This window comes from Pristiophorus japonicus, chromosome 5 (assembly GCF_044704955.1).
Source record: "Pristiophorus japonicus isolate sPriJap1 chromosome 5, sPriJap1.hap1, whole genome shotgun sequence".
NCBI classification, from domain to species: domain Eukaryota; kingdom Metazoa; phylum Chordata; class Chondrichthyes; family Pristiophoridae; genus Pristiophorus; species Pristiophorus japonicus.
Window position 1 is genome coordinate 168,680,284 of NC_091981.1, and position 20,983 is coordinate 168,701,266.

At 43.1% G+C, this 20,983-nt stretch overlaps 1 protein-coding gene across 1 annotated transcript in view; it reads right to left on the reverse strand.

Moving 5' to 3' along the window:
• Window positions 1-20,983, reverse strand: part of vps50 (VPS50 EARP/GARPII complex subunit) — a 351,039-nt gene that overhangs the window by 79,657 nt on the left and 250,399 nt on the right. The window contains exons 21-22 of the mRNA XM_070881083.1: window positions 16,171-16,292; window positions 3,743-3,823 (exon numbers count right to left, since the gene is read on the reverse strand). Of these exons, the coding sequence (XP_070737184.1) occupies window positions 3,743-3,823; window positions 16,171-16,292 (203 nt within the window). The remainder of the gene's footprint in view (window positions 1-3,742; window positions 3,824-16,170; window positions 16,293-20,983) is intronic.

Here is a 20,983-nt window from a genome sequence, read left to right on the forward strand (position 1 = left end):
CTATACACATTGGAGTTAAGAATAAGGCGTGATCTTATTGAAACATATAAGATAATGAGGGGGCTTGACAAAGTGGATGCAGGGAGGATATTTCCACTCATAGGTGAAACTAAAACTAGGGGACATGGTCTTAGAATAAGGGGCCTCCCATTTAAAACTGAAATGAGGAGAAATTTCTTCGCTGAGGGTTGTAAATCTATGGAATTCTCTGCCCCAGAAAGCTGTGGAGGCTGGATCATTGAATATATTTAAAGCGGAGATAGACAGATTTTTGAGCCATAAGGGAGTAAGGGGTTATGGGGAGCGGGCAGGGAAGTGGAGCCGAGTCCATGATCAGATCAGCCATGACCTTATTGAATGGCGGAGCAGGCTCGAGGGGCCAAATGGCCTACACCTGTTCCTATTTCATATGTTCTTATAAAGTGAACAGCATAGCCTCGGTTTTTAGTCTCCCGTGCTCAAAGAAATCAGGCAATGTTACCTGTAAAAAAAACATTTGATATGACCTCTCTTCAGCGTGCCCACCAGTAGTGGAGGATAAAATAAACAATCACTGGGTGATGACTATTTTTTTCTTGAGCCCCATCAGTTGCTATGAGATGATTCCTCAATGAGAAAAGATCAGGCCTGGCACTGCGTCTAGTGAGTTGGCCACTTACGGGTAATGCCTATCTGGCCACCACAGAAAACCTTATTAAATAAGTACAAGATCCTTAACCACATGAAACAACAGAGTACAATGGACCTGTCCTGCTCCAAGCGTAACATAACAGTAGCTAATTGCTGTAGTAGTTTAGCTATTTGGCTTATGTTTACTACCTTTGCTTGGATTCAATTCTCACTATAGGTAGGCCATGTGTTGCTGCAGTGCATCCTATAGATCACATGTACTGCAGGTCTAAGAGGGCTACTTGGGGCATGCCAAGTTAAATGCTGCCTTGATTTCAAGAGTAGCTACTCTCCTCTTGCATTCAGATCTTGCGACCATGTCAGGATCAAAATAACAAAAGCACTGCTTGGTTGAAAGAAAATATCTTGCAGAATGTCAGACAAAAACAATGGGTCAGACATGTTCAGAATGCCAAGTTCTACGATACCCAAATGGTATCCAACAAATAGTAAAAGGAATGTACACAACAGGAAAACCTCATGTACTGGACTGACAAGCTAGGAGAAGAAATGCAACTGACCATAGAACATGCTGTGCAAGGAATGTTTGAGTAAGCTGCCATGACTTCATGATGAACATGCCTGCTTTCCTGCCAGGCATCGCAGTCGCTGAGCTTGTCCCCTATTCCTTCTGCAGTGAACACACATATTATACCATACTGTTTTTTAAATGCTACTCTGTAATTCCAATTACATCAGGAGTTAAAACTGTATCACTAGGCTGATGCGTGGTGGCCGTGCAAACAGGACTTCACAAAAATGTAAATTCACAACTATATCAGGGAACTTAGTAGGAAACAAAATAAATTATTTCTATAACTATTTATAGTAGCGTTACTAGGAAATGTTAGCAGTGCATTTGATAAAAATCTGACTGATGGAATCAAAGGTTTTACTTCAAAAATAAATGTTTTGCAGATGTTCACAATGTCTTATTTTTCCCACATGAAAATCACTCTTTTCTCCCGAAACAACATTAAGCAGGTGTAAACCATTTGTGAAAGGAGCGTGCCAAGCCTCAAATAACTTTTAAACTTAAATTACTTGCAATTTGCACAAAATGTTTCATCTTTTACAGTTAGTTTTAAAGTATCTATTCAGCTGTGGTGCCAACCTTAAACTCTTTCTAGTTTCAAATTTGTCATTAATCAGGAACTTCAAAAGTCTATAAATCTTTGAACAAATTTTGATTCCAAATAAATTTCAGAAACTCTCACCTTGCTATTATGGTAGCCCAATGCAAAATAATACTGCACTACATTAGACCTTTTTATAATTAAACCATTTTTCTACCAAAAATGATTTATCAGGAGTGAGCTAAATAAACCCTAAGAAAATGGCTTGAGATTTTAAAAAATCAGTTCAATTATAGTGAATAGTTTAAATTAAAATTTCTGTTTCTTGGCCGTCAAGTTAAATATTTATCCAGAAAACGTAGGAATGCGGTGCTCTCACTTTGACAGCCGTGACTCAGAGGTTGCACTCTTGCCTCCGAGTCAGAAGATTGTGGGTCTGAGTCTCACTCGATGCCAGAGATTTAGGCTGACACCAGTGCATTACTGAGAGTGTACTGCACTGTGGGAGGTGCTGTCCTTCAGATGAGATGTTAAACCAAGGCACTGTCTGCCATCTCAGGTGGGCACAAAAAGATCCTATGGCACTATTTCAAAGAGGAGCAGTGGAGTTCTCCTCGGTGTCCTAGCCAATATTTATCTCTCAACCAACATCACTAAAAAAATAGATTACCTGGTCATTATTACATTGCTGTTTGTGGAACCTTGCTGTGCAGAAATTGGCTGTCAGGTTTCCTACATTGCAACAGTGACTACTTGAAAAATACTTAATTGGCTATAAAGTGCTTTGAGATGTCCTGAGGTCATGAAAGACGCTATATATATATATATTATAGACAGGCATGCAAGTTTCTCTCTTTTCCTTTCATTCCATCACGTATGGCTTTAAAATGACTGCCGGTAGTGTCTGTCCATGCGCATCCTGTTAAGCAGAAAGCCGAACACATGCAGGAAAATCTGTCATTCATTTACCTGCTAGAACAATTGAAAGAATGAGAACATGACTTTTGTCACCCTTTAAGTATTCATTTAAGTAAAATTTTCTAAATTGAAGGATTTGTACTTTTCAGCTGAATTGCAAATATGCTGGGACCGAATTTTTTTTCTTTTTAAGAGCAGATACGGAGTGGAAATGAGCGTCCGCTCCTGCGACGATCGGGACATTGCCCTCTTGCTTTTTTGAGGCAGAGAAGGTATCCACCCCACGCCTGTGCGAACGGCGTTAGTGATATCATTAGAGCCCGCACCGCCTGGTCCCCTCCCGGAAGCAATATTGCCCTCAAATAATCAATCGACTGCATGTCGCTGTCCCCCGACAGCCAGGCGCGGCGGGAACCTGCCAGTGGCTGGGCAGCACATCCGCCCTTAAAGGGGAGGGCGCACCGCCGAGCCGCCATTTTATTTTAATTGTCGGCCGACTCTGCAATCGGCCCGACAATAGCAGTCGTGGGTTCGGCTGGGCCGCCAACAGGCAGCCCAGCACCCCCTCTTGGGTGCTGACCCGCTGGCCCAGCCGAAGTCCTCCCTGGTGGCTAAGTGGGCGTCAAGTGAAGGGAAGGGACGTTGCTAAACGTCAGCGCAACGTTGATGTGCTCAGCGCGGCGCTAATGACACCGCCCGCCTTCCACCCCACTCCCGACTTGCTTCTGCCCAAATAATTTCTCAGAAGAGGGCAAATTCCCTCTATTTCCCGCCCCATCAATTGGGGCGGTAATTCACCAAATAAATCTAATTCTCATGGGCGGAGGTCAATTTTGGTTCCACTGTATTTGATCGCAGTTTATTCCTGCCAAATGATATCCTGGAATAAATATTAGAAATTCTTTACAACATTCTCACCAATAAGTCTTAAAATCCAATTATAACTGAGATGACAGTCTATACGAAAGATAATTAATCTGTAAGCAGGGGCTCTCTAACTTTTTGGGTACAAATCTCTTTTGGAGCTGCTTTCAGTAATCAGCTAATTCAACTAAACTATTCAGAGATCCACTTCTTACCAGATCAATAAGGCTCTCCTGTATTCTATTCAACGTAGTCCGTAGTCTGCTGCTGATTAGTCCCAGTCCTGTGGATTCATACTGAAAGGAAATAACAGAGCTGCAATGAAGATCAAGTAAAGCACTTCACTAGTCGATGAACTTACTTATACCATCCATAAAACCTAAGGGGCCTTGTCCAAATTTTAAAAGAAAAATCAAAGTTTCTTTGCCAGACCCCACCCACTAGTTTGTTCAAAAACGTAAATCGGAAAAACAACCAAATGCCATCAATCCAATACATCATCCTTCATGCTCGTCAATTATTCTATTTTAGCAATTGACATAGAAATCAAAATCACTTTCTACAATCAGGAAAACAGCAATGTATCATTAGGGCAAACTGAACTATCAGGTATGTTAGCTCACTCAGTATTCAACTCTATTCTGCCTCCACCCAGTTCCCAGTGCAACCACCTGGTTCCTCTGAATACTGTCATCAGAATCAAATAATTAAGCATTATAAGCAACTGATATCTAAGACCACCTAAACTCCAATAAACATATAAAAACTTACAAAATTTTGATCATTCAAAAATAATCTGGACCAACTACCTATTTTTAAGAGGAGGATTTTGTCCTAATTACTCTTATAGGTCTATTTTGTAGTTAACCATTTGAATGCCCATCTGTCAGATTTCTATTTTCTCATTATGTGAATCCTTGCTCGTCATGGTAGCTGGTGACTTGAGTTACTGCTTCAGAAATGAGAGAGAAAACAAAACAAACATTACATATTCCATATCTTTTCCACTATGTTTTATTTAGCTCAACCCAGGATGTAATTTTATTATGCACAGCACTTTGCTATACATGTTGCGCCAAAGAAAAATAAAACATAGGAATAAGCATTTGGATTCTCATCTGCCAACATCTGTATTATCAGCTGGTTTAATATTACTGATGCACATGTGGCTTACAGTGCATCTACAGTGTAAAAACAATAAAAGGAGTTTTCTGGATCACAAGGAAAAACTGCTAAACTCGGAAACCAGAAGGCACATCTGGATTACTTCAGACATGACATCTCAGACCAAAAAATACTGGGGGAAAAAAAAACACATAATTTACAATGCCGTCATTCTTCTCTAAATAGCAATGGAAAAGACTTCAAAATCTCAGCATGTAATTTCAATTTCATAATAGGAAAAAAAGACCACATTTAAATTGCACATGAAACACCTTTTTTCTCAAAGAGCCAGTGTGCCCAAATCCAAACTGGGATAATTCAGATTTTTTTGCTCTAAAAATTGGTTCACATTTATGAGACATGTCTATTTTCATTTGAAATTATGTTAGCTTTTGATAGAGGTCCATGATATTCAAAATTTTAAAAATAATCCTAACTGCACTGGGCAGGTTAACTCACACTTGTTTACAAAAATGTACAACATGAATATAAGAAAGTAAATTTGTCTTTTAAATTATATTAACAAAATTAAGCGTGCATAACATTTGCTGTAACTTTAATTACAAAATAACAGACATATTGTAAGGCATGACTTTTTAACTTTACAATGTGGTTACACTGATGCAACTGTTGGGGTGTAACCTTTTATTATTGATGATAATATTACTATATATTAATTTCAGAACCAGTTACATGGTTGCAGATTAATTCAGTTATTCACTCAGCTAGGGTGTTACTGACTTCTAAACATGATCCTTACTTTGTCAGCAATTAAAGCTCTATAGCGATTCTCATGTACAGAAAGACATCTCAATATTTTACAGGGCAGTGGACAAAAAGCAGTGGGAAAAATAGAAAAAAGGGGGTTGGGGATGAAATCACACAAAACTGATGAAGCCTCTGAAAGCAGACATGGAAGTTAGATGTCAAAGGTACTCGGGGGGGAAATACCAGAGAACAGGGCATAAGCATTTAGATGAGCAACTGCTGATTAAGGAAGTGTAACTAAGATTAACCCAGTATTTGAAGGGAGTGCATGCAGGGATGCAGCACTGGAGGAAATTGCTGAGGTAGAGCAGTGCAAGGTCAGGGAGCAATTTGAAGGCAAGGGATAAGAATGTGAAAAGACAATTTGCTGCGGTACAGGAGTGTGGAGCTTGGTGCGAACAACAATAGCGGTGCAGACATTACTGTGGGTAAGGATGTAGCCTGCAGCACTTTGGATTTAGTTTGTTCAAGGTGGGCGTGGGGAGACCGACAAGGAGGGCCCTGGTGCAGATGAATATTGGGGTAATAAAAATGTGAATTAAAGGTTTCTGCAGCAGATTGGGAGTATTGCAGAGACTGGTCAACAAAAAGCAAAACACTGCAGTCATTGGAAATCTGAACCAGAAACAGCAAACACTGGAGATACTCAGCAGGTCAGACAGTATCTGTTGAGAAAACACCAGATAGTTGATATTTCAGGTATAAAAACAGCACTGAAGAAGGAACATTATGAGGGTAAGAGGGGGCAGAGAAAACTCACAAAGGAAAAGACATAGAATGACCTTTGAAGTGCTATGGTGGGGATCAGGAAATGGTCAAAGGGCAGAAGCAACATGCGTAGGAGATAGAAGGGGGTATAATAGAGAAATCAAAGAAATAAAAGACATCGAGTGTGAGAAGAGCTGCATCCCTAGTGTCGACCTACTTTTTTCTTCCACTAGATTCTAGCTCCAATTTTGGCACTTTTTCATACTTCCCATTCTATTTCCCTTTGACCAAGTCCATATAAATAAGCAGATGAGCTGAGGCAGGGGCGGAGTCGGTCAATATTATGAAGGTGGACATAGGCAGTCTTGGGGATGGCACGGATGTGGTTGGAAGCTCACCTTGGGGTCAAAAATGACATCAAGGTTGCAAACCATCTGGTTCAGCCTCAGACAGTTGCCAGGGAATGAGATGGAGTCGGTGGCTAGGGAATGGAGTTTGTGGTGGGGACCGAAGACAATTGCTACGGTCTTCCCAATATTTAGTTGGAGGAAATTTCTGCTCATCCATAGACAGATAGGCTGGTGGACGGCACGTGGCAGATGAAATTTAATGCAGAAAAGTGCAAAGTGATACATTTTGGTAGAAAGAATGAGGAGAGGAAATATAAGCTTAAGGGTACAATCCTAAATGGGGTGGTTGAACTTGGAGACCTAGGGATATATGTGCATAAATCATTGAAGGTGAAAGGGCAGGTTGAGAAAGCGGTTGAAATAATTTACGGGATCCTGGGCTTCATGAATAGAGATAGAGAGAGTACAAAAGTGTGGAAATTATGATGAACCTGCATAAACCACTGGTTTGGCCTCAACTGGAGTATCGTGGCTAATTCTGGGCACAGCACTTTAGGAAGGATGTGAAGGTCTTAAAGAGGGTGCAGAAAAGATTTACGAGAATGATTCTAGAAATGAGGGACCAGGTACGTGGATAGACTGGAGAAGCTGGGGTTGTTCTCCTTGGAGCAGAGAAGGTTGAGAGGAGATTTAATAGAGGTGTTCAAAATCATGAGGGGTCTGGACAGAGTAGATCATGAAAAATTGTTCCCATTGGCAGAAGGGTCGAGAACCAAAGGGCACAGATTTAAGGTAATTGGCAAAGATGATACAAGAAAAAACATTTTTACGAGAATGGCAAGTTCCTGGAATGCACTGCCTGAAAGAGTGGTGGAGGTAGACTCAATCACAGCTTTCAAGAGGGAGCTGGATAAGTACCTGAAAGAAAAAGAATTGCAGGGCTACGAGGAAAGGGTGGGGAAGTGGGACTAGCTGAAATGCTCTTGCAGAGAACTGGCACGGGTTCGACGGGCTGAATGACTTTCTTTTGTGCTGTAATCATTCTATGATTCAGTACTGGATGTCAGGCAAACAGTGTGACAATTTAGAGACAGTGGAAGAGTCGAGAGGGGTGGTGGTGTGGTGGTACTGGGTGTCGTCACTGTATTTTTGGACAATGTTGCCGAGGGGCAGCATGGAGATGAAAAATAGGAGGGAGGGACCAAGGATAGATTCATGGGGGACATCACAGGTTGGCGTGGGAGCGGAAGAGAAGCCATTGTAGGTGATTATCTGGCTATGACTGGGTAGATAAGAATGGAACTAAGCGAGTGCAGTCCCACAAAGCTGGAGGATGGAGGAGAGCTGTTGGAGGAAGATGGAGTGGTCAACTGTGTCAAAGGCTGCAGACAGGTTGAGAAGGACGAGGGGGGATAGTTTACCTTTGTTACAGTCACATACCCTGAAAGGTCAGGTGGATAAGGTGGTTAAGGCGGCATATGGAATGCTTGCATTTATTGGCCGAGGCATAGAATACAAAAGCAAGGAGGTTATGCTTAAATTGTATAATACTCTGGTTAGACCGCAACTGGAATACTGTGTGCAGTTCTGGTCGCCGTATTATAGGAAGTACATGATTGCACTGGAGAGGGTGCAGAGGAGAATTACGAGGATGCTGCCTGGAATGGAGACTCTTAGCTACGAGGACAGAGTGGATAGGCTAGGTTTGTTCTCCTTGGAATAGAAGAGGCTGAGAAGAGACCCCATCGAGGTGTATAAAATTTTGAGGGGCTGAATATAGTGGCTTGCAAGGACTATTTCCCTTGGTGGAGGGGTCAATTACGAGGGGGCATAGTTTTAAAATGGTTGGTGGACAGTTTCGAGGTGATTTGAAAGGAAGGTTCCTCATGCAGAGGGTTGTGGTGGGCTGGAACTCACTGCCTGGACGGATGGTAGAGGTAGAAACCCTCACCACATTTAAAAGGTGCTTGGATGGGCACTTGAAATGCTGTAACCTGCAGGGTTACGGACCTGGAGCTGGAAAGTGGGATTAGACTGGATAACCTCTTGTTGGCTGGCGCAGATACAATGGTAAGTACTTCAGGGAATCGAATACGGCCAGAGTGATCTCCTGGATGGGTCGGCGAGGAATTTTCCCAGATTTTTTCCCCCAATTGGCCTGGGTTTTTAATCTGTTTTTTTGCCTCTCCCAAGAGATCGCATGGCTCCTGTTGGGATGGAGTGTAAAATGTTGCAATGCATGGGATATCGCAGTTGTGTGGGGTGGACTGGTTGGGCCGGATGCTCTTTCCTTTCCGCCATTGTTCATAGATTTGTAGGTAACCTTCAGGGCTGCAGACCGAGGGCCGTGTGGCTCTGTGTTAGTCGGTGCGGACATGATGGGCTGAAATGGCCTCCTTCTGTGCTGTAGATTTCTATGAGAATCGTTTTGGTACTGTGGCAGGGGAGGAAACTTGATTGGAGGTATCCAAACATGGAGTTCCGGGAAAGATGGACATAGATTTGGGAGGTAACAAGATGTTCAAAGAATTGAGAGGAAAGGGAGATTGGAGATGGGGCAATAATTTGCAAAGACGGAGGGGTTAAGAGTTGGTATTTTGAAGGGTAATGACTATGGATTTGAAGGAAAGGGGGACAGTACCTGAGGAGAGAGAACCATTAACGATTTCAGCCAGAAAGGGAAGCTGGGCGGTCTGCAGTTTAGTGGGAATAGGGATGCGGGAGCAGGAGGTCGGTCTTGTGGAGAAGATAAGCTTGGAGAGGGCATGAGGGGAGATAGGAGAGAAACTAGAGAATGATGCGCGTTCAGGGCCAGGGCATGGGGAAACCTCAGAAGAATTTTGGCCCAGTGGGCTCGAAGGGAGGTAAGTGGCAGAGGCAGCTGAACGGATGGTCTCAATCTTAGTGACAAAGATGTCCCTGAGCTCCTCGCACTTGTTGTTGGAAGTGAGGGTGGAGCAATCAGGTCCAGAGGATGCGGGGTTCCTGGGAAGTCTCTGTCTTTATATTCTCTTATTAACTAACCTATACCAAATCAATTGATTCTATTATTAATTGTAGTTTAAAGGTTTCATTGTGTTATTGCTGCACTTTTAATCATATTTGTAAACCCTGTTGTAATATGCCCTGGGTAGACCCAATTAGATCTTAAGATGAAAAAAACCGAGACGTTGGGCCTCACTTGACAAAAATTTCAAAATAAATGCTCTCAACAAACATTGATAAAAGCAGATGTCTGTGGGAACAGATGAAAGAATTAATGGAATTCCGAAGACTGAGATAAGAGTCAAAGGAATTGAGAGATTATCATGGTTAGTTGATTTTTTGAATACTTGTTTTGGTATCTTATAACCATTAGAATCTTATAAACATGTGTAAGAATTAAATGTAGAAGCATGTAGTCATCAATTGTATGCAATGATAACAACCTGAGTTGTATGTGATATTATGAATTGTACATCCCTGTCTGGAGTAAAAATAAAACGGGGAAGGTGGCTCAACCGTGGCGAACAAGGGAAATTAGGGTTAGTGTTAAATCCAAGGAAGAGGCATATAAATTGGCTAGAAAAAGCAACAAACCTGCGGACTGGGAGAATTTTGTAATACAGCAGAGGAGGACAAAGGGTTTAATTAGGAGGGGGAAAATAGGAGTATGAGAGGAAGCTTGCTGGGAACATTAAAAACTGACTGCAAAAGCTTGTATAGATATGTGAAGAGAAAAAGAGTAGTGAAAAAAAATGTAGGTCCCTTGCAGTCAGATTCAGGTGAATTTATAATGGGGGACAAAGAAATGGCTGACCAGTTAAACAAATACTTTGGTTCTGTTTTCACGAAGGAAGACACAAATAACCTTCCGGAAATATTAGGGGATCGAGGGTGTAGTGAGAAGGAGGAACTGAAGGATATCCTCATAAAGCGGGAAATTGTGTTAGGGAAATTGATGGGATTGAAGACCGATAAATCCCCAGGGCCTGATAGTCTGCATTCCAGAGTACTTAAGGAAGTGGCCATAGAAATAGTGGATGCATTAGTGATCATTTTCGAACAGTCTATCGACTGTGGATCAGTTCCTATAGACTGGAGGGTAGCTAATGTAACACTACTATTTAAAAAAGGGGGAAGAGAGAAAATGGGGAATTATAGACCGGTTTAGCCTGACATCAGTAGCGGGGAAAATGTTGGAATCAATTATTAAAGATGAAATAGCAGCGCATTTGGAAAGCAGTGACAGGATCGGTCCAAGTCAGCAGGGATTTATGAAAGGGAAATCATGCTTGACAAATCTTCTAGAATTTTTTGAGGATGTAACTAGTAGAGTAGACAAGGCAGAGCCAGTGGATGTGGTGTATTTGGACTTTCAAAAGGCTTTTGACAAGGTCCCACACAAAAGATTGGTGTGCAAAATCAAAGCACATGGTATTGGGCGTAAGGTACTGACTGACGCGGATAGAGAACTGGTTGGCAGACAGGAAGCAGAGTCTCGGGATAAATGGGTCCTTTTCAGAATGGCAGGCAGTGACTAGTGGAGTACCGCAGGGCTCAGTGCTGGGACCCCAGCTCTTTACAATATACATTAATGATTTAGATGAAGGAATTGAGTATAATATCCCCAAGTTTGCAGATGACACTAAACTGGGTGGCGGTGTGTGCTGTGAGGAGGATGCTAAAAAGCTGCAGGGTGACTTGGACAGGTTAGGTGAGTGGGCAAATGCATGGCAGATGCAGTATAATGTGGATAAATGTGAGGTTATCCACTTTGGGAGCAAAAACACGAAGGCAGAATATTATCTGAATGGCGGCAGATTAGGAAAGGGGGAGGTGCAACGAGACTGGGGTGTCATGGTTCATCAGTCATTGAAAGTTGGCATGCAGGTACAGAAAGCGGTGAAGAAGGCAAATGGTATGTTGGCCTTCATAGCTAAGGGATTTGAGTATAGGAGCAGGGAGGTCTTATTGCAGTTGTACAGGGCCTTGGTGAGGCCTCATCTGGAATATTGTGTTAGTTTTGGTCTCCTAATCTAAGGAAGGACGTTCTTGCTATTGAGGGAGCGCAGCGACAGTTCACCAGACTGACTCCCGGGATGGTGGGACTGACAGATGAGGAGAGACTGCATCAACTGGGAGCCTTTATACACTGGAGTTTAGAAGGATGAGAGGAGATCTCATAGAAACTTACAAGATTCTGACGGGACTGGACAGGTTAGATGCGGGAAGAATGTTCCCAATGATTGGGAAGTCCAGAACCATTTAGGACTGAGATGAGGAGAAACTTCTTCACTCAGGAGAGTTGTTAACCTGTGGAATTCCCTACCGCAAAGAGTTGTTGAGGCCAGTTCATTGGATATATTCAAGAGGAAGTTAGAAATGGCCCTTATGGCTAAAGGGATCAAGTGGTATGGAGAGAAAGCAGCATTGGGGTACTGAGGGAATGATCAGCCATGATCTTATTGAATGGTGGTGCAGGCTCGAAGGGCCGAATGGCCTACACCTGTACCTATTTTCTATGTTTCTATGATATGTAACCCCTTTTCTTGTGATTAAAAATCTGTGAATAAGCTGTAACCAGATGGCCTGGAGTGAGAAAGAGAATTGCCATTGTCAAATAGAATGCAGCTTGCCTGCGAAGCAAAGGTCAGGAGTAGCTGCCACTGTGTTGGAATGTTATGATAGCTGCAGGCATTAAAAACATAGGCCTTTCGCAGCAAAAAACATGGCTACTATAGAGACATGTTGCTTTTGTATTGTCGTATCTACCCCAGGTATGAGTCTTGGTCAAAAACAGATGATGCAAGGATATAGACTAGAATCTGCGTAAACCAAGATGCTGAGTATGTGTCATCTTTATGTTTGGATTTTGAGTTTGGGATGTGGGCCATTGATTGATTCAGGAGGACGCCATAGGTTTTGAATGAGATGAAGATTATAAGAAGGGAGCCCTCAGACACTTGGGTTGTAGATGCATTCGGCAAAGACCTTGAGAGTATCCACCAGACGAACCAAGGAGGGATTCGGGTTGGTGGAGGGCTGACACGGGTCACATCGAGCGGATGAGTGAGCCTAGAGGCCTGGGCCAACATGGGTGGACTCGTGGACATCACATCTTCTATCCAAGGCATAAGGGGTAATATAAAGCTTGTTTGTGTTTTGATTAATTACTGCTCAGATGCTGCAATGTATCAAGTCTCTCATACACTGAAAAAAATATAATTACTGTAACCAATACAGGTCAAGTCGAATCTTTTGGAACTTAGGATTGAAAGGGTTAACTGGCAATGACCCAGAAACTCTACAAATTGGCAACCACAGGTCTTGACTGACGGTACTATTAATAAGCATTTTATTCAGGATCCACTGTCCAGCTAGCTAACCTAGCGATCCAGAAAGGAAAACCTTCAGGGATGCAGGAATAATCGCCTACTGGTAATTGAGTGATCGATTTGCTAAGCATGGCTAACCTGACAAATGTAGACCATGCCAGGGACAAGGAATATGGGAAGGTGCTCCCTGCCACTGACTTGGTTTCATTGCTTGCAAGTCCAGAAAGTGACACGACTGAAAACCGGTCGGTTGGGTCCAGAGTCAAATTGACGAGAGTAAATTTAAACTGGACAAAGGGAAGTGTATATTGGCTTATGCAATCCACCTCTGCTCGCAATGCGGAGACTTTAGACACGAATAGGCGAGAGAAGCATAAACAGCAAGAGTAACAATGGGAGCTGGAGAGGGAAAAAGATCTAAGCTGCATGCCAACCCATCTGAGAACTCAGCAAATAAGGAAAAAAACAAGGAATTAGGGAACAAGGTGCTGAGATGACAGTTCAAAAGGCAAAAAAATAAACGGGAAGTTGAAACCGTCATTGGAGCTACCAGCTTCTGTGCCGAGAAAAATAAAATTCGAGAATTAAACCTTAAAAGATGCTGGAATTTCAGTTTGCATGAAAGTGTGTGTTAAAGTGTGGAAGTTTTCCTGACTATGAATGTTTAAGTTACAGCGTTCCTTTTGTCTGATAGTCTGTCTTTAAAGAAAACGTCTGTTATGTTTGTTTTAGCTCCACCCACTTTTCTGTTGGCAGAACTAAAAGCAGTTTAACCCTTTGTAGTCTTGTCTTGGATGTTTAATTGATGTGTTTCCGACAAGTGTGTGCTGTTTTATGCTTGTTAATTATGTACACGCATATTATTTGAGAGATATATGAGCCATGTTTTTGGTCTTTTGGTGGTTTAAAACTGTGTGAGCAGGGAATATCACAAAAATTTGGCCCTTGGAATGCATAACCAATTACAGTGATCAATATTTCTATTTCCAGAAATTCTACAAGGGAGAAGACAGTTTGCAATAGAGAAAAGAAGCCCGGGATTATCTTTGCAGGATGATAGTGGGACCCGCTAGCGCTTTATGCGGTCCAGCCAGATCTGGCGGTGAATGGTTAAATCAATTTCAGTCATATCCGTTCAAGTCTGCATCCCTTGGACATAAGGGACTGGAGATGAGGGTTGTACCATGTGGAACGGCCAGGGTGAGAGTGTGATGGTTTTCATGGGAACGAGGGCATAAAAAGTGGAATTGAGAGTGAGGTTGAGCAGATTGATGCTGCAGAAATGCTGTGATTAATGGAGGGCCAAAGGCTAGACAGTTGAGATTTTGAAAGTTCAGTTAAGTGATTTGAAAGAGCTTTTTTTTCCAGGGACGATAGAGAAGGAAATAGGGTTGGGAGGGGAAAAGGGGATTGTTGGTGGAGAGTGATAAAAGAAAGTGATCAGAGATGGCCTGTGATTGACACGATGGGAGAAGCGAGACCACATGAGATGGCAAGGTCATGGGGTGGCTGTGTAAATAGGTAGGCAAGTTTATATGGAGGGAGAGATTAAGGGAGAATAGGAGGGCAGTGAACTTAGAGCATGATGAATTGAGATGGAGGTTGAAATCAGAGGATGAGAAGTCACTCAGAGGCTGAGGGAGGAAGGCAGTGAATATATCAACATGCAAAAATGTTGTAGTACTTGGGTGGGTGGGTGGAAGAAAATGAGATTTTAAATGGGAAGCGAGAGGGTGGAACAAGGTGAGATGCTCACAGGAGGAGAAGGTACCAGAGGAGTAGAGGGACAGACCCAGGTGTAATTTGGTTATAAGAGCCACACCAATACCGCAACGGTCTAGGTGGGGCAAGTGGTGGAAGATTATAGCTGGGCAGGGAAGTGTCATTTAAGGGTAACGTGCCATCACCCCTCAGCCAGGTGTCCGTCAAGACCATGATATCAATGCAAGCATCCATGATAAGCGCATGGATGGCAAGGGCCTTGTTCACAAGTGAACTCACATTCTGGAGGGAGAGGTGGAAGGGGTCGGTGATGGCTGATCCACTGGCAGAGTTCATAGGGTCAGCACTGGGAGGAGTGAGTTGGACAGCAAAGAGATTGGCAACATTAGCCACTTGTGGGCGTGATGGGCGGGAAAGTCAGCAAGAGAGTAGGATGGGGCAGTTGGGGTTTCTGCTTGCAAGGAATCAGCTTCGGGTGTCTCAATGGGTTCTTCGGAGGATTCCGGGGGCAGAGTGAAGTTTTTGGCTCATCTAAGAGGGAGTCAAGCCTGGGGTGGCAGCAGGAAGGTTGAGGAGCGCTGCAGGGTTGTGTAGGGATTTGGGTGGACAGACTACCCGAGAGGGAAAAATGAAAGGAGGCATGATGACAGGAGAGAGAGGTCCAGGAGGGTTAAAGAGAAAAGCAGTAAAAAAAAGAGAAAAAAGTGGAAATAGAAGTGATGTTCTCGCGTCTAAAGTGGCAGCTAAAACACGCACACGAATGGACACGGAAAACTCAAGTTATAGGCCTGGTTACATTCCATTTATTAGGATACATATATCCTGGTAGTAGACTGGGAATAGAGAGGAGACAATAGGAGGGAGTCCAGAGTTAAAGTCAGAGGTCCTGTGGTGAGATAAGTTGACGTAGGATGGGTGGAGTCGTCATGGAGCAGCAGCAAACTATTGTCCAAGTTCAGAGACAGGTGTGGGTGAGCGAAGTCCAGAAGCTATTTGAAGGGAAGAGTATCGGAGGATGAATTGCTGGAGGCTTTAGTTTTTCACGCACGCTCAGTGTCCTACATATGTCTTTGCTTTCTCTCATTATGCCTTATTTTATCTCCTATGCATTTCACTGCTGCACTTTAACCAATTCCTGATTCCCACTGTAGCACTTTACAGCTCATTTTATGTCTTTTCTTCCTTTGTGTGTAGAATCCTATTCTTCTGTAATCTCTCAGTTCTGAAAAAATGGTTTTATACCTGAAACACTAATGGTCTCATGTTTTCTCAGCAGACTCGGCTTCCTGACCTACTGAGTATCTGTTTACTGTTTTTGGTGCAGAGACTGGTGGTGTTTTGTAGGTAAACAAAGCAGTCTTACGAACGGATTATATATGGGAGAGGAACGTCAGGATAAAGCAATACACCAAGATGCTGCAACTCTAGCCTGAAGAGCCAAATTGGAAAGGTTGTTGGGGTTGAGGCCAGAGATGCTTAAAAGGTATTTCACTGGTATGGTCTAAACTGTTGTAAACAAGTCTGGTTCTGTATTGTTATTTATCTGCAATATACAACATATCCTACTACAAATAGCAATATTTTATTAGAAGTAATGTAAATTTTAGAACTTACCATGTCCTCCCGCCCAAAGAACATATATACAGCATACAGGTAATAATCAAATAGTTGTGACATACAGTGGATTACATCAAAAGCAATTGGTTTCAGGATATTCATCATTTGCATGTATTTCCCTGAAAACAAAGTGAAAAGGAAATTATATAACCAAAAAACCAATTGGGTCTAAAAACAAACTTTTCCCCAATTGTTTCTCTCACATTGGCACAGTAATGTTGATTTAATAACAAGACGATGAGAAAGAAAAAGATTTGCTAGACTGGTTCCAGGGATGAGGGATTGCAATTACATGGATAGACTGGAGAAGCTGGGATTGTTCTCCTAATAGCAGAGAAGGCTAAGAGATTTGATAGAGGTGTTCAAAATCATGAAGGGTTTATAAATAAAGGGAAACGATTTCTGGTCACATTACAAAAAAGATATGATTGCACTAAAGAGGGTACTAAGCAGATTTATAAGGATGTTGCCATGACTGGAGAATTTTAGCCATGAAGAAAGATTAGACCGATGGGATTGTTTTCTTTGTAGCAGAGGATGCTGACGGGAGACTTAATTGTAGTGTACAAAATTATGAGGGGCCGAGATCGAGTGGATAGGAAGAACTATTTTCCTTAGCAGAGAGGTCAATAACCAGGGGGCATAGATTTAAAGTAATTGGAAGGAGATTTAGAGGGGATTAAGAGGGGAAGGATATTGTTCCTTAGGCAAGGAGACCTAAACTGTATACAGTACTCCAGGTGTGGACTCACCAAGGACCTATATACTAGCAGTAAGACGACTTTATTTTTTATACTTCAATTCCTTTGTAATATTAACCTTGCAGGTTAACTTTTGTGATTCGTGTACAAGTATGCCTAGGTCCCTCTGAATATCAACACTTCTTAGTCTCTCACCATTTAAAAAATATTCCTCTTTTCTATTTTCCCTACCAAAGTAGATAATTTCATACTTCTCCACATTATATTCCACCTGCCATGTTCTTACCCAGTCACTTAACCTGTCAATATCCCTTTGCATCCTTTTTGTGTCCAGCCCACAGCTTACATTCCCACCTAAATTTGTATCAGCAGCAAACTTGAATACATTACACTCGATCCCCTCATCTAAGTCATTGATATATATTGTGAATAGCTGAGGCCTATGCACTGATCATTGTGGTACCCCACTAGTTACAGCCTGCCAACTCAAAAATGACCCATTTATTCCTACTCTATTACTGTCTGTTAACAAATCCTCAATCCATGATAATATATTACCTCCAATCCCATGTGCCCTAATTTTGTGTAATAACTTCTTGTGTGGCACCTTATCGAATGTTTTATGAAAATCCAAATACACTACATCCACTGGTTCCCCCTTATTGACTGTTAGTTACAACCTCAGAAAAACTCTTGTCAAAATATAATTTCCCTTTTATAACTCAGTGCTGACTCTGCCCAATCATATAATTTTCTAAGTGCTCTGTTACCAAGTACCGAATAATAGATTCTAGCATTTTTCCGACTACTGATGTCAGGCCAAGTAATCTATAGTTCCAGTTTTCTCTCTCCCTCCTTTCTCGAATAGCGGGGTGACTTTTGCTACCTTCCAATCCACAGAATCATTCTAGAATCTAGGGAATTCTGGAAGATCAAAATGAATGCATCAACTATCTCTGTAGCTACTTCTTTTTAAACTCTAGGGTGTAGGCCTTCATGCTCAGGGGATTTATCGACTTTTAGTCCCATTAATTTCTCCTGTACAATTTCTTTACTAATTTCTTGTAACTGCTATTTGTGGAACACTGTTGGTACGGAATGACTGCCTCATTTGCTGACAGAGCAGTCATGACTTCTAAAATGATCATTTAAGTGGAACTTTGAGATGATTCAAAGTAATAAGACACTAAACGCTTGTATTTATCAAGGGTTCTGCAATTGAAGCTATGACATTCTAGTAATTAGACACTAAATAATGATAATGAACAATGACCATTTAAGATAATAGATAACCTGATGGTGCAGAGGAAAGAACATTGGGCTAGACTTTCCACTTTTACCGCTCCCGCCCATATCTCGGCGGTATACACTTCTCGACTTTTCAATACCGCCACGACCCAAAGCCACTAGTTTCGGCTTTTTTCCCCCCGGCGGTAGTGGTAGTGTTTGGGCGGGAGTGATATTTTTTCTCGTGTAAGGCCGCGTCCTTGGCAACAGTCTTACTGCACATGCGCGTTGTTTTTTCTTTTTCCCGCGATTCGGGGTCAGAGGTCACCCCACGCATGCGCAGATGAGGAAGGGATGGGGGAGAGAGAGAGAGAGAGAGAGAGAGAGAGAGAGAGAGAGAGAGAGAGAGAGAGAGAGAGAGATAAAAGACTGCCTGCCTGTTTGTTCTCATTCATTCCAGGAGAAATCACTCGTCTCAGTTTCTTATTAATAAAAAGATAAAAGTCAATTATAATGGATAATGAGGATCAGTTAATGGTGGAGCTATGGTACGAGGGAGGAAGGCGGCAAAATGCTTCACCAAAGATACCCAAGCTGCCTTGGTCCACGAAGTGGAGGCACATTGGACACAAGTGACCCGGGGTGGTCGTGGGAAACCAACCCCGGCTATGTACCAGCGAATATGGGCAGAGATTGCGGAGGCGGTGTCCTCGGTTTTGATAGAATAAAAGAAAACGGTCCGTCGGGGGCCAGTCCAGTACCGCCAGCGCTGGAACGACATTGTTTTGGCCGCAACAGTAAGTAATAACTTTAATCATGCACTGACTCATTACTTCAAATGTAAATCTGCCACATTGTTAATCTTGGTGTCACACATCATTTACTATCAACAATGTTATTACATTATTTTCCTGTACTAAGATGTGTTCACCATGCATCACTTGGATTCCAACGGTGCATTAATGGGATATTGTTGAAAGGCATTTGGGGTGAGTAATTGTGGATATCTATCTGTGTGCTTCGTACTAGTACCTGGGCAATTAGCTTATACCATGCTATTGTCATCGTTGCAGAAAAAAATTGCTTCCTATCGCGGGAGCGGGGACCGAAGGGTCCGTTCTACCTGCGCCCACCTCTTCCTCAGCGTATTTTATGGATTCGGCTCTGAGGAAGTAGCAGGACCAAGGAGTATGCAGCACGGCATGAGTGTTACAGCCCCGGTGCTAAATTCACAGAGGCTGATTCGGCAGGGGAGGCGTGCTTGAAGACAGGCAGACGTCGACCTGGACATGGTTGCACTGTCGAGGGTGAGCATCGACATTGGTCGAGAGCTCCTCCAGGCTATTGTTGGCCGAGCCGGAATCATCACCACGCAGTCAGCACGCCAATCGCAGGACATGGTGGCACTGACTGCGGTGAACTGCCGATTCCGTCGATGCCATGCGGCAAACGCTGGAATCTGTCTGTGGCGCTGAATCCCAAGGTGTCATACCACCAATGCCGACAGCACCTGGGAGTCAGGAGCATACTAATACTTCTGACTTCGAAGACAGGTCTTCAGACCCTTCCACTGCTCCAGATTCTCCCCCCCGCCCCCCCCCACCCCACCCACAGCAGCAGCGCTCAAGGTGCCCTGCTGCACAATGCACTGGTTCCAACCCAGCAGGGGTAATGGGGAAAAAAAACCATTGGGGATAAGGTGGGGAGGGGAAGGCGGTGGGAATGGTGGCCGCAGGTAGAATTTTTGCCAGATTTGGAGGGGGGGGGGGGGCACGGGGGAAGAGTTTATTCAAAAATAGTTGACTGTTGGTGGTGGGGGGGGGGGGGGCGGCGTGTGTGGGTCTTTTTTTTTTAAACTGAAAAATTGTTGACTAGGCATTGTGGGTTTAATGTTTTCAATCTTGTTGCTGTTAATTGGTTGCTTTAGAAACAGAGAAACATAGAAAATAGGTGGAGTAGGCCATTCGGCCCTTCTAGCCTGCACCGCCATTCAATGAGTTCATGACTGAACATGCAACTTCAGTACCCCATTCCTGCTTTCTCGCCATACCCATTGATCCCCCGAGTAGTAAGGACTACACCTAACTCCTTTTTGAATATATTTAGTGAATTGGCCTCAACACCTTTCTGTGGTAGAGAATTCCACAGGTTCACCACTCTCTGGGTGAAGAAGTTTCTCCTCATCTCGGTCCTAAATGGCTTACCCCTTATCCTTAGACTGTGACCACTGCTTCTGGACTTCCCCAACATCGGGAACATTCTTCCTGCATCTAACCCATCCAAATCCGTCAGAATTTTAAATGAGATCCCCTCTCATTCTTCTGAACTCCAGTGAATACAAGCCCAGTTGATCCAGTCTTTCTTGATATGTCAGTCCCGCCATCCCGGGAATCAGTCTGGTGAACCTTTGCTGCACTCTCTCAATAGCAAGCATGTCCTTCCTCAAGTTACGAGACCAAAACTGTACACAATACTCCAGGTGTGGCCTCACCAAGGTCCTGTACAACTGTAGTAACACCTCCCTGCCCCTGTACTCAAATCCCCTCGCTATGAAGGCCAACATGCCATTTGCTTTCTTAACCGCCTGCTGTACCTGCATGCCAGCCTTCAATGACTGATGTACCATGACACCCAGGTCTCATTGCACCTCCCCTTTTCCTAATCTGTCACCATTCAGATAATAGTCTGTCTCTCTGTTTTTACCACCAAAGTGGATAACCTCACATTTATCCACATTATACTTCATCTGCCATGCATTTGCCCACTCACCTAACCTATCCAAGTCGCTCTGCAGCCTCATAGCATCCTCCTCGCAGCTCACACTGCCACCCAACTTAGTGTCATCCGCAAATTTGGAGATACTACATTTAATCCCCTCGTCT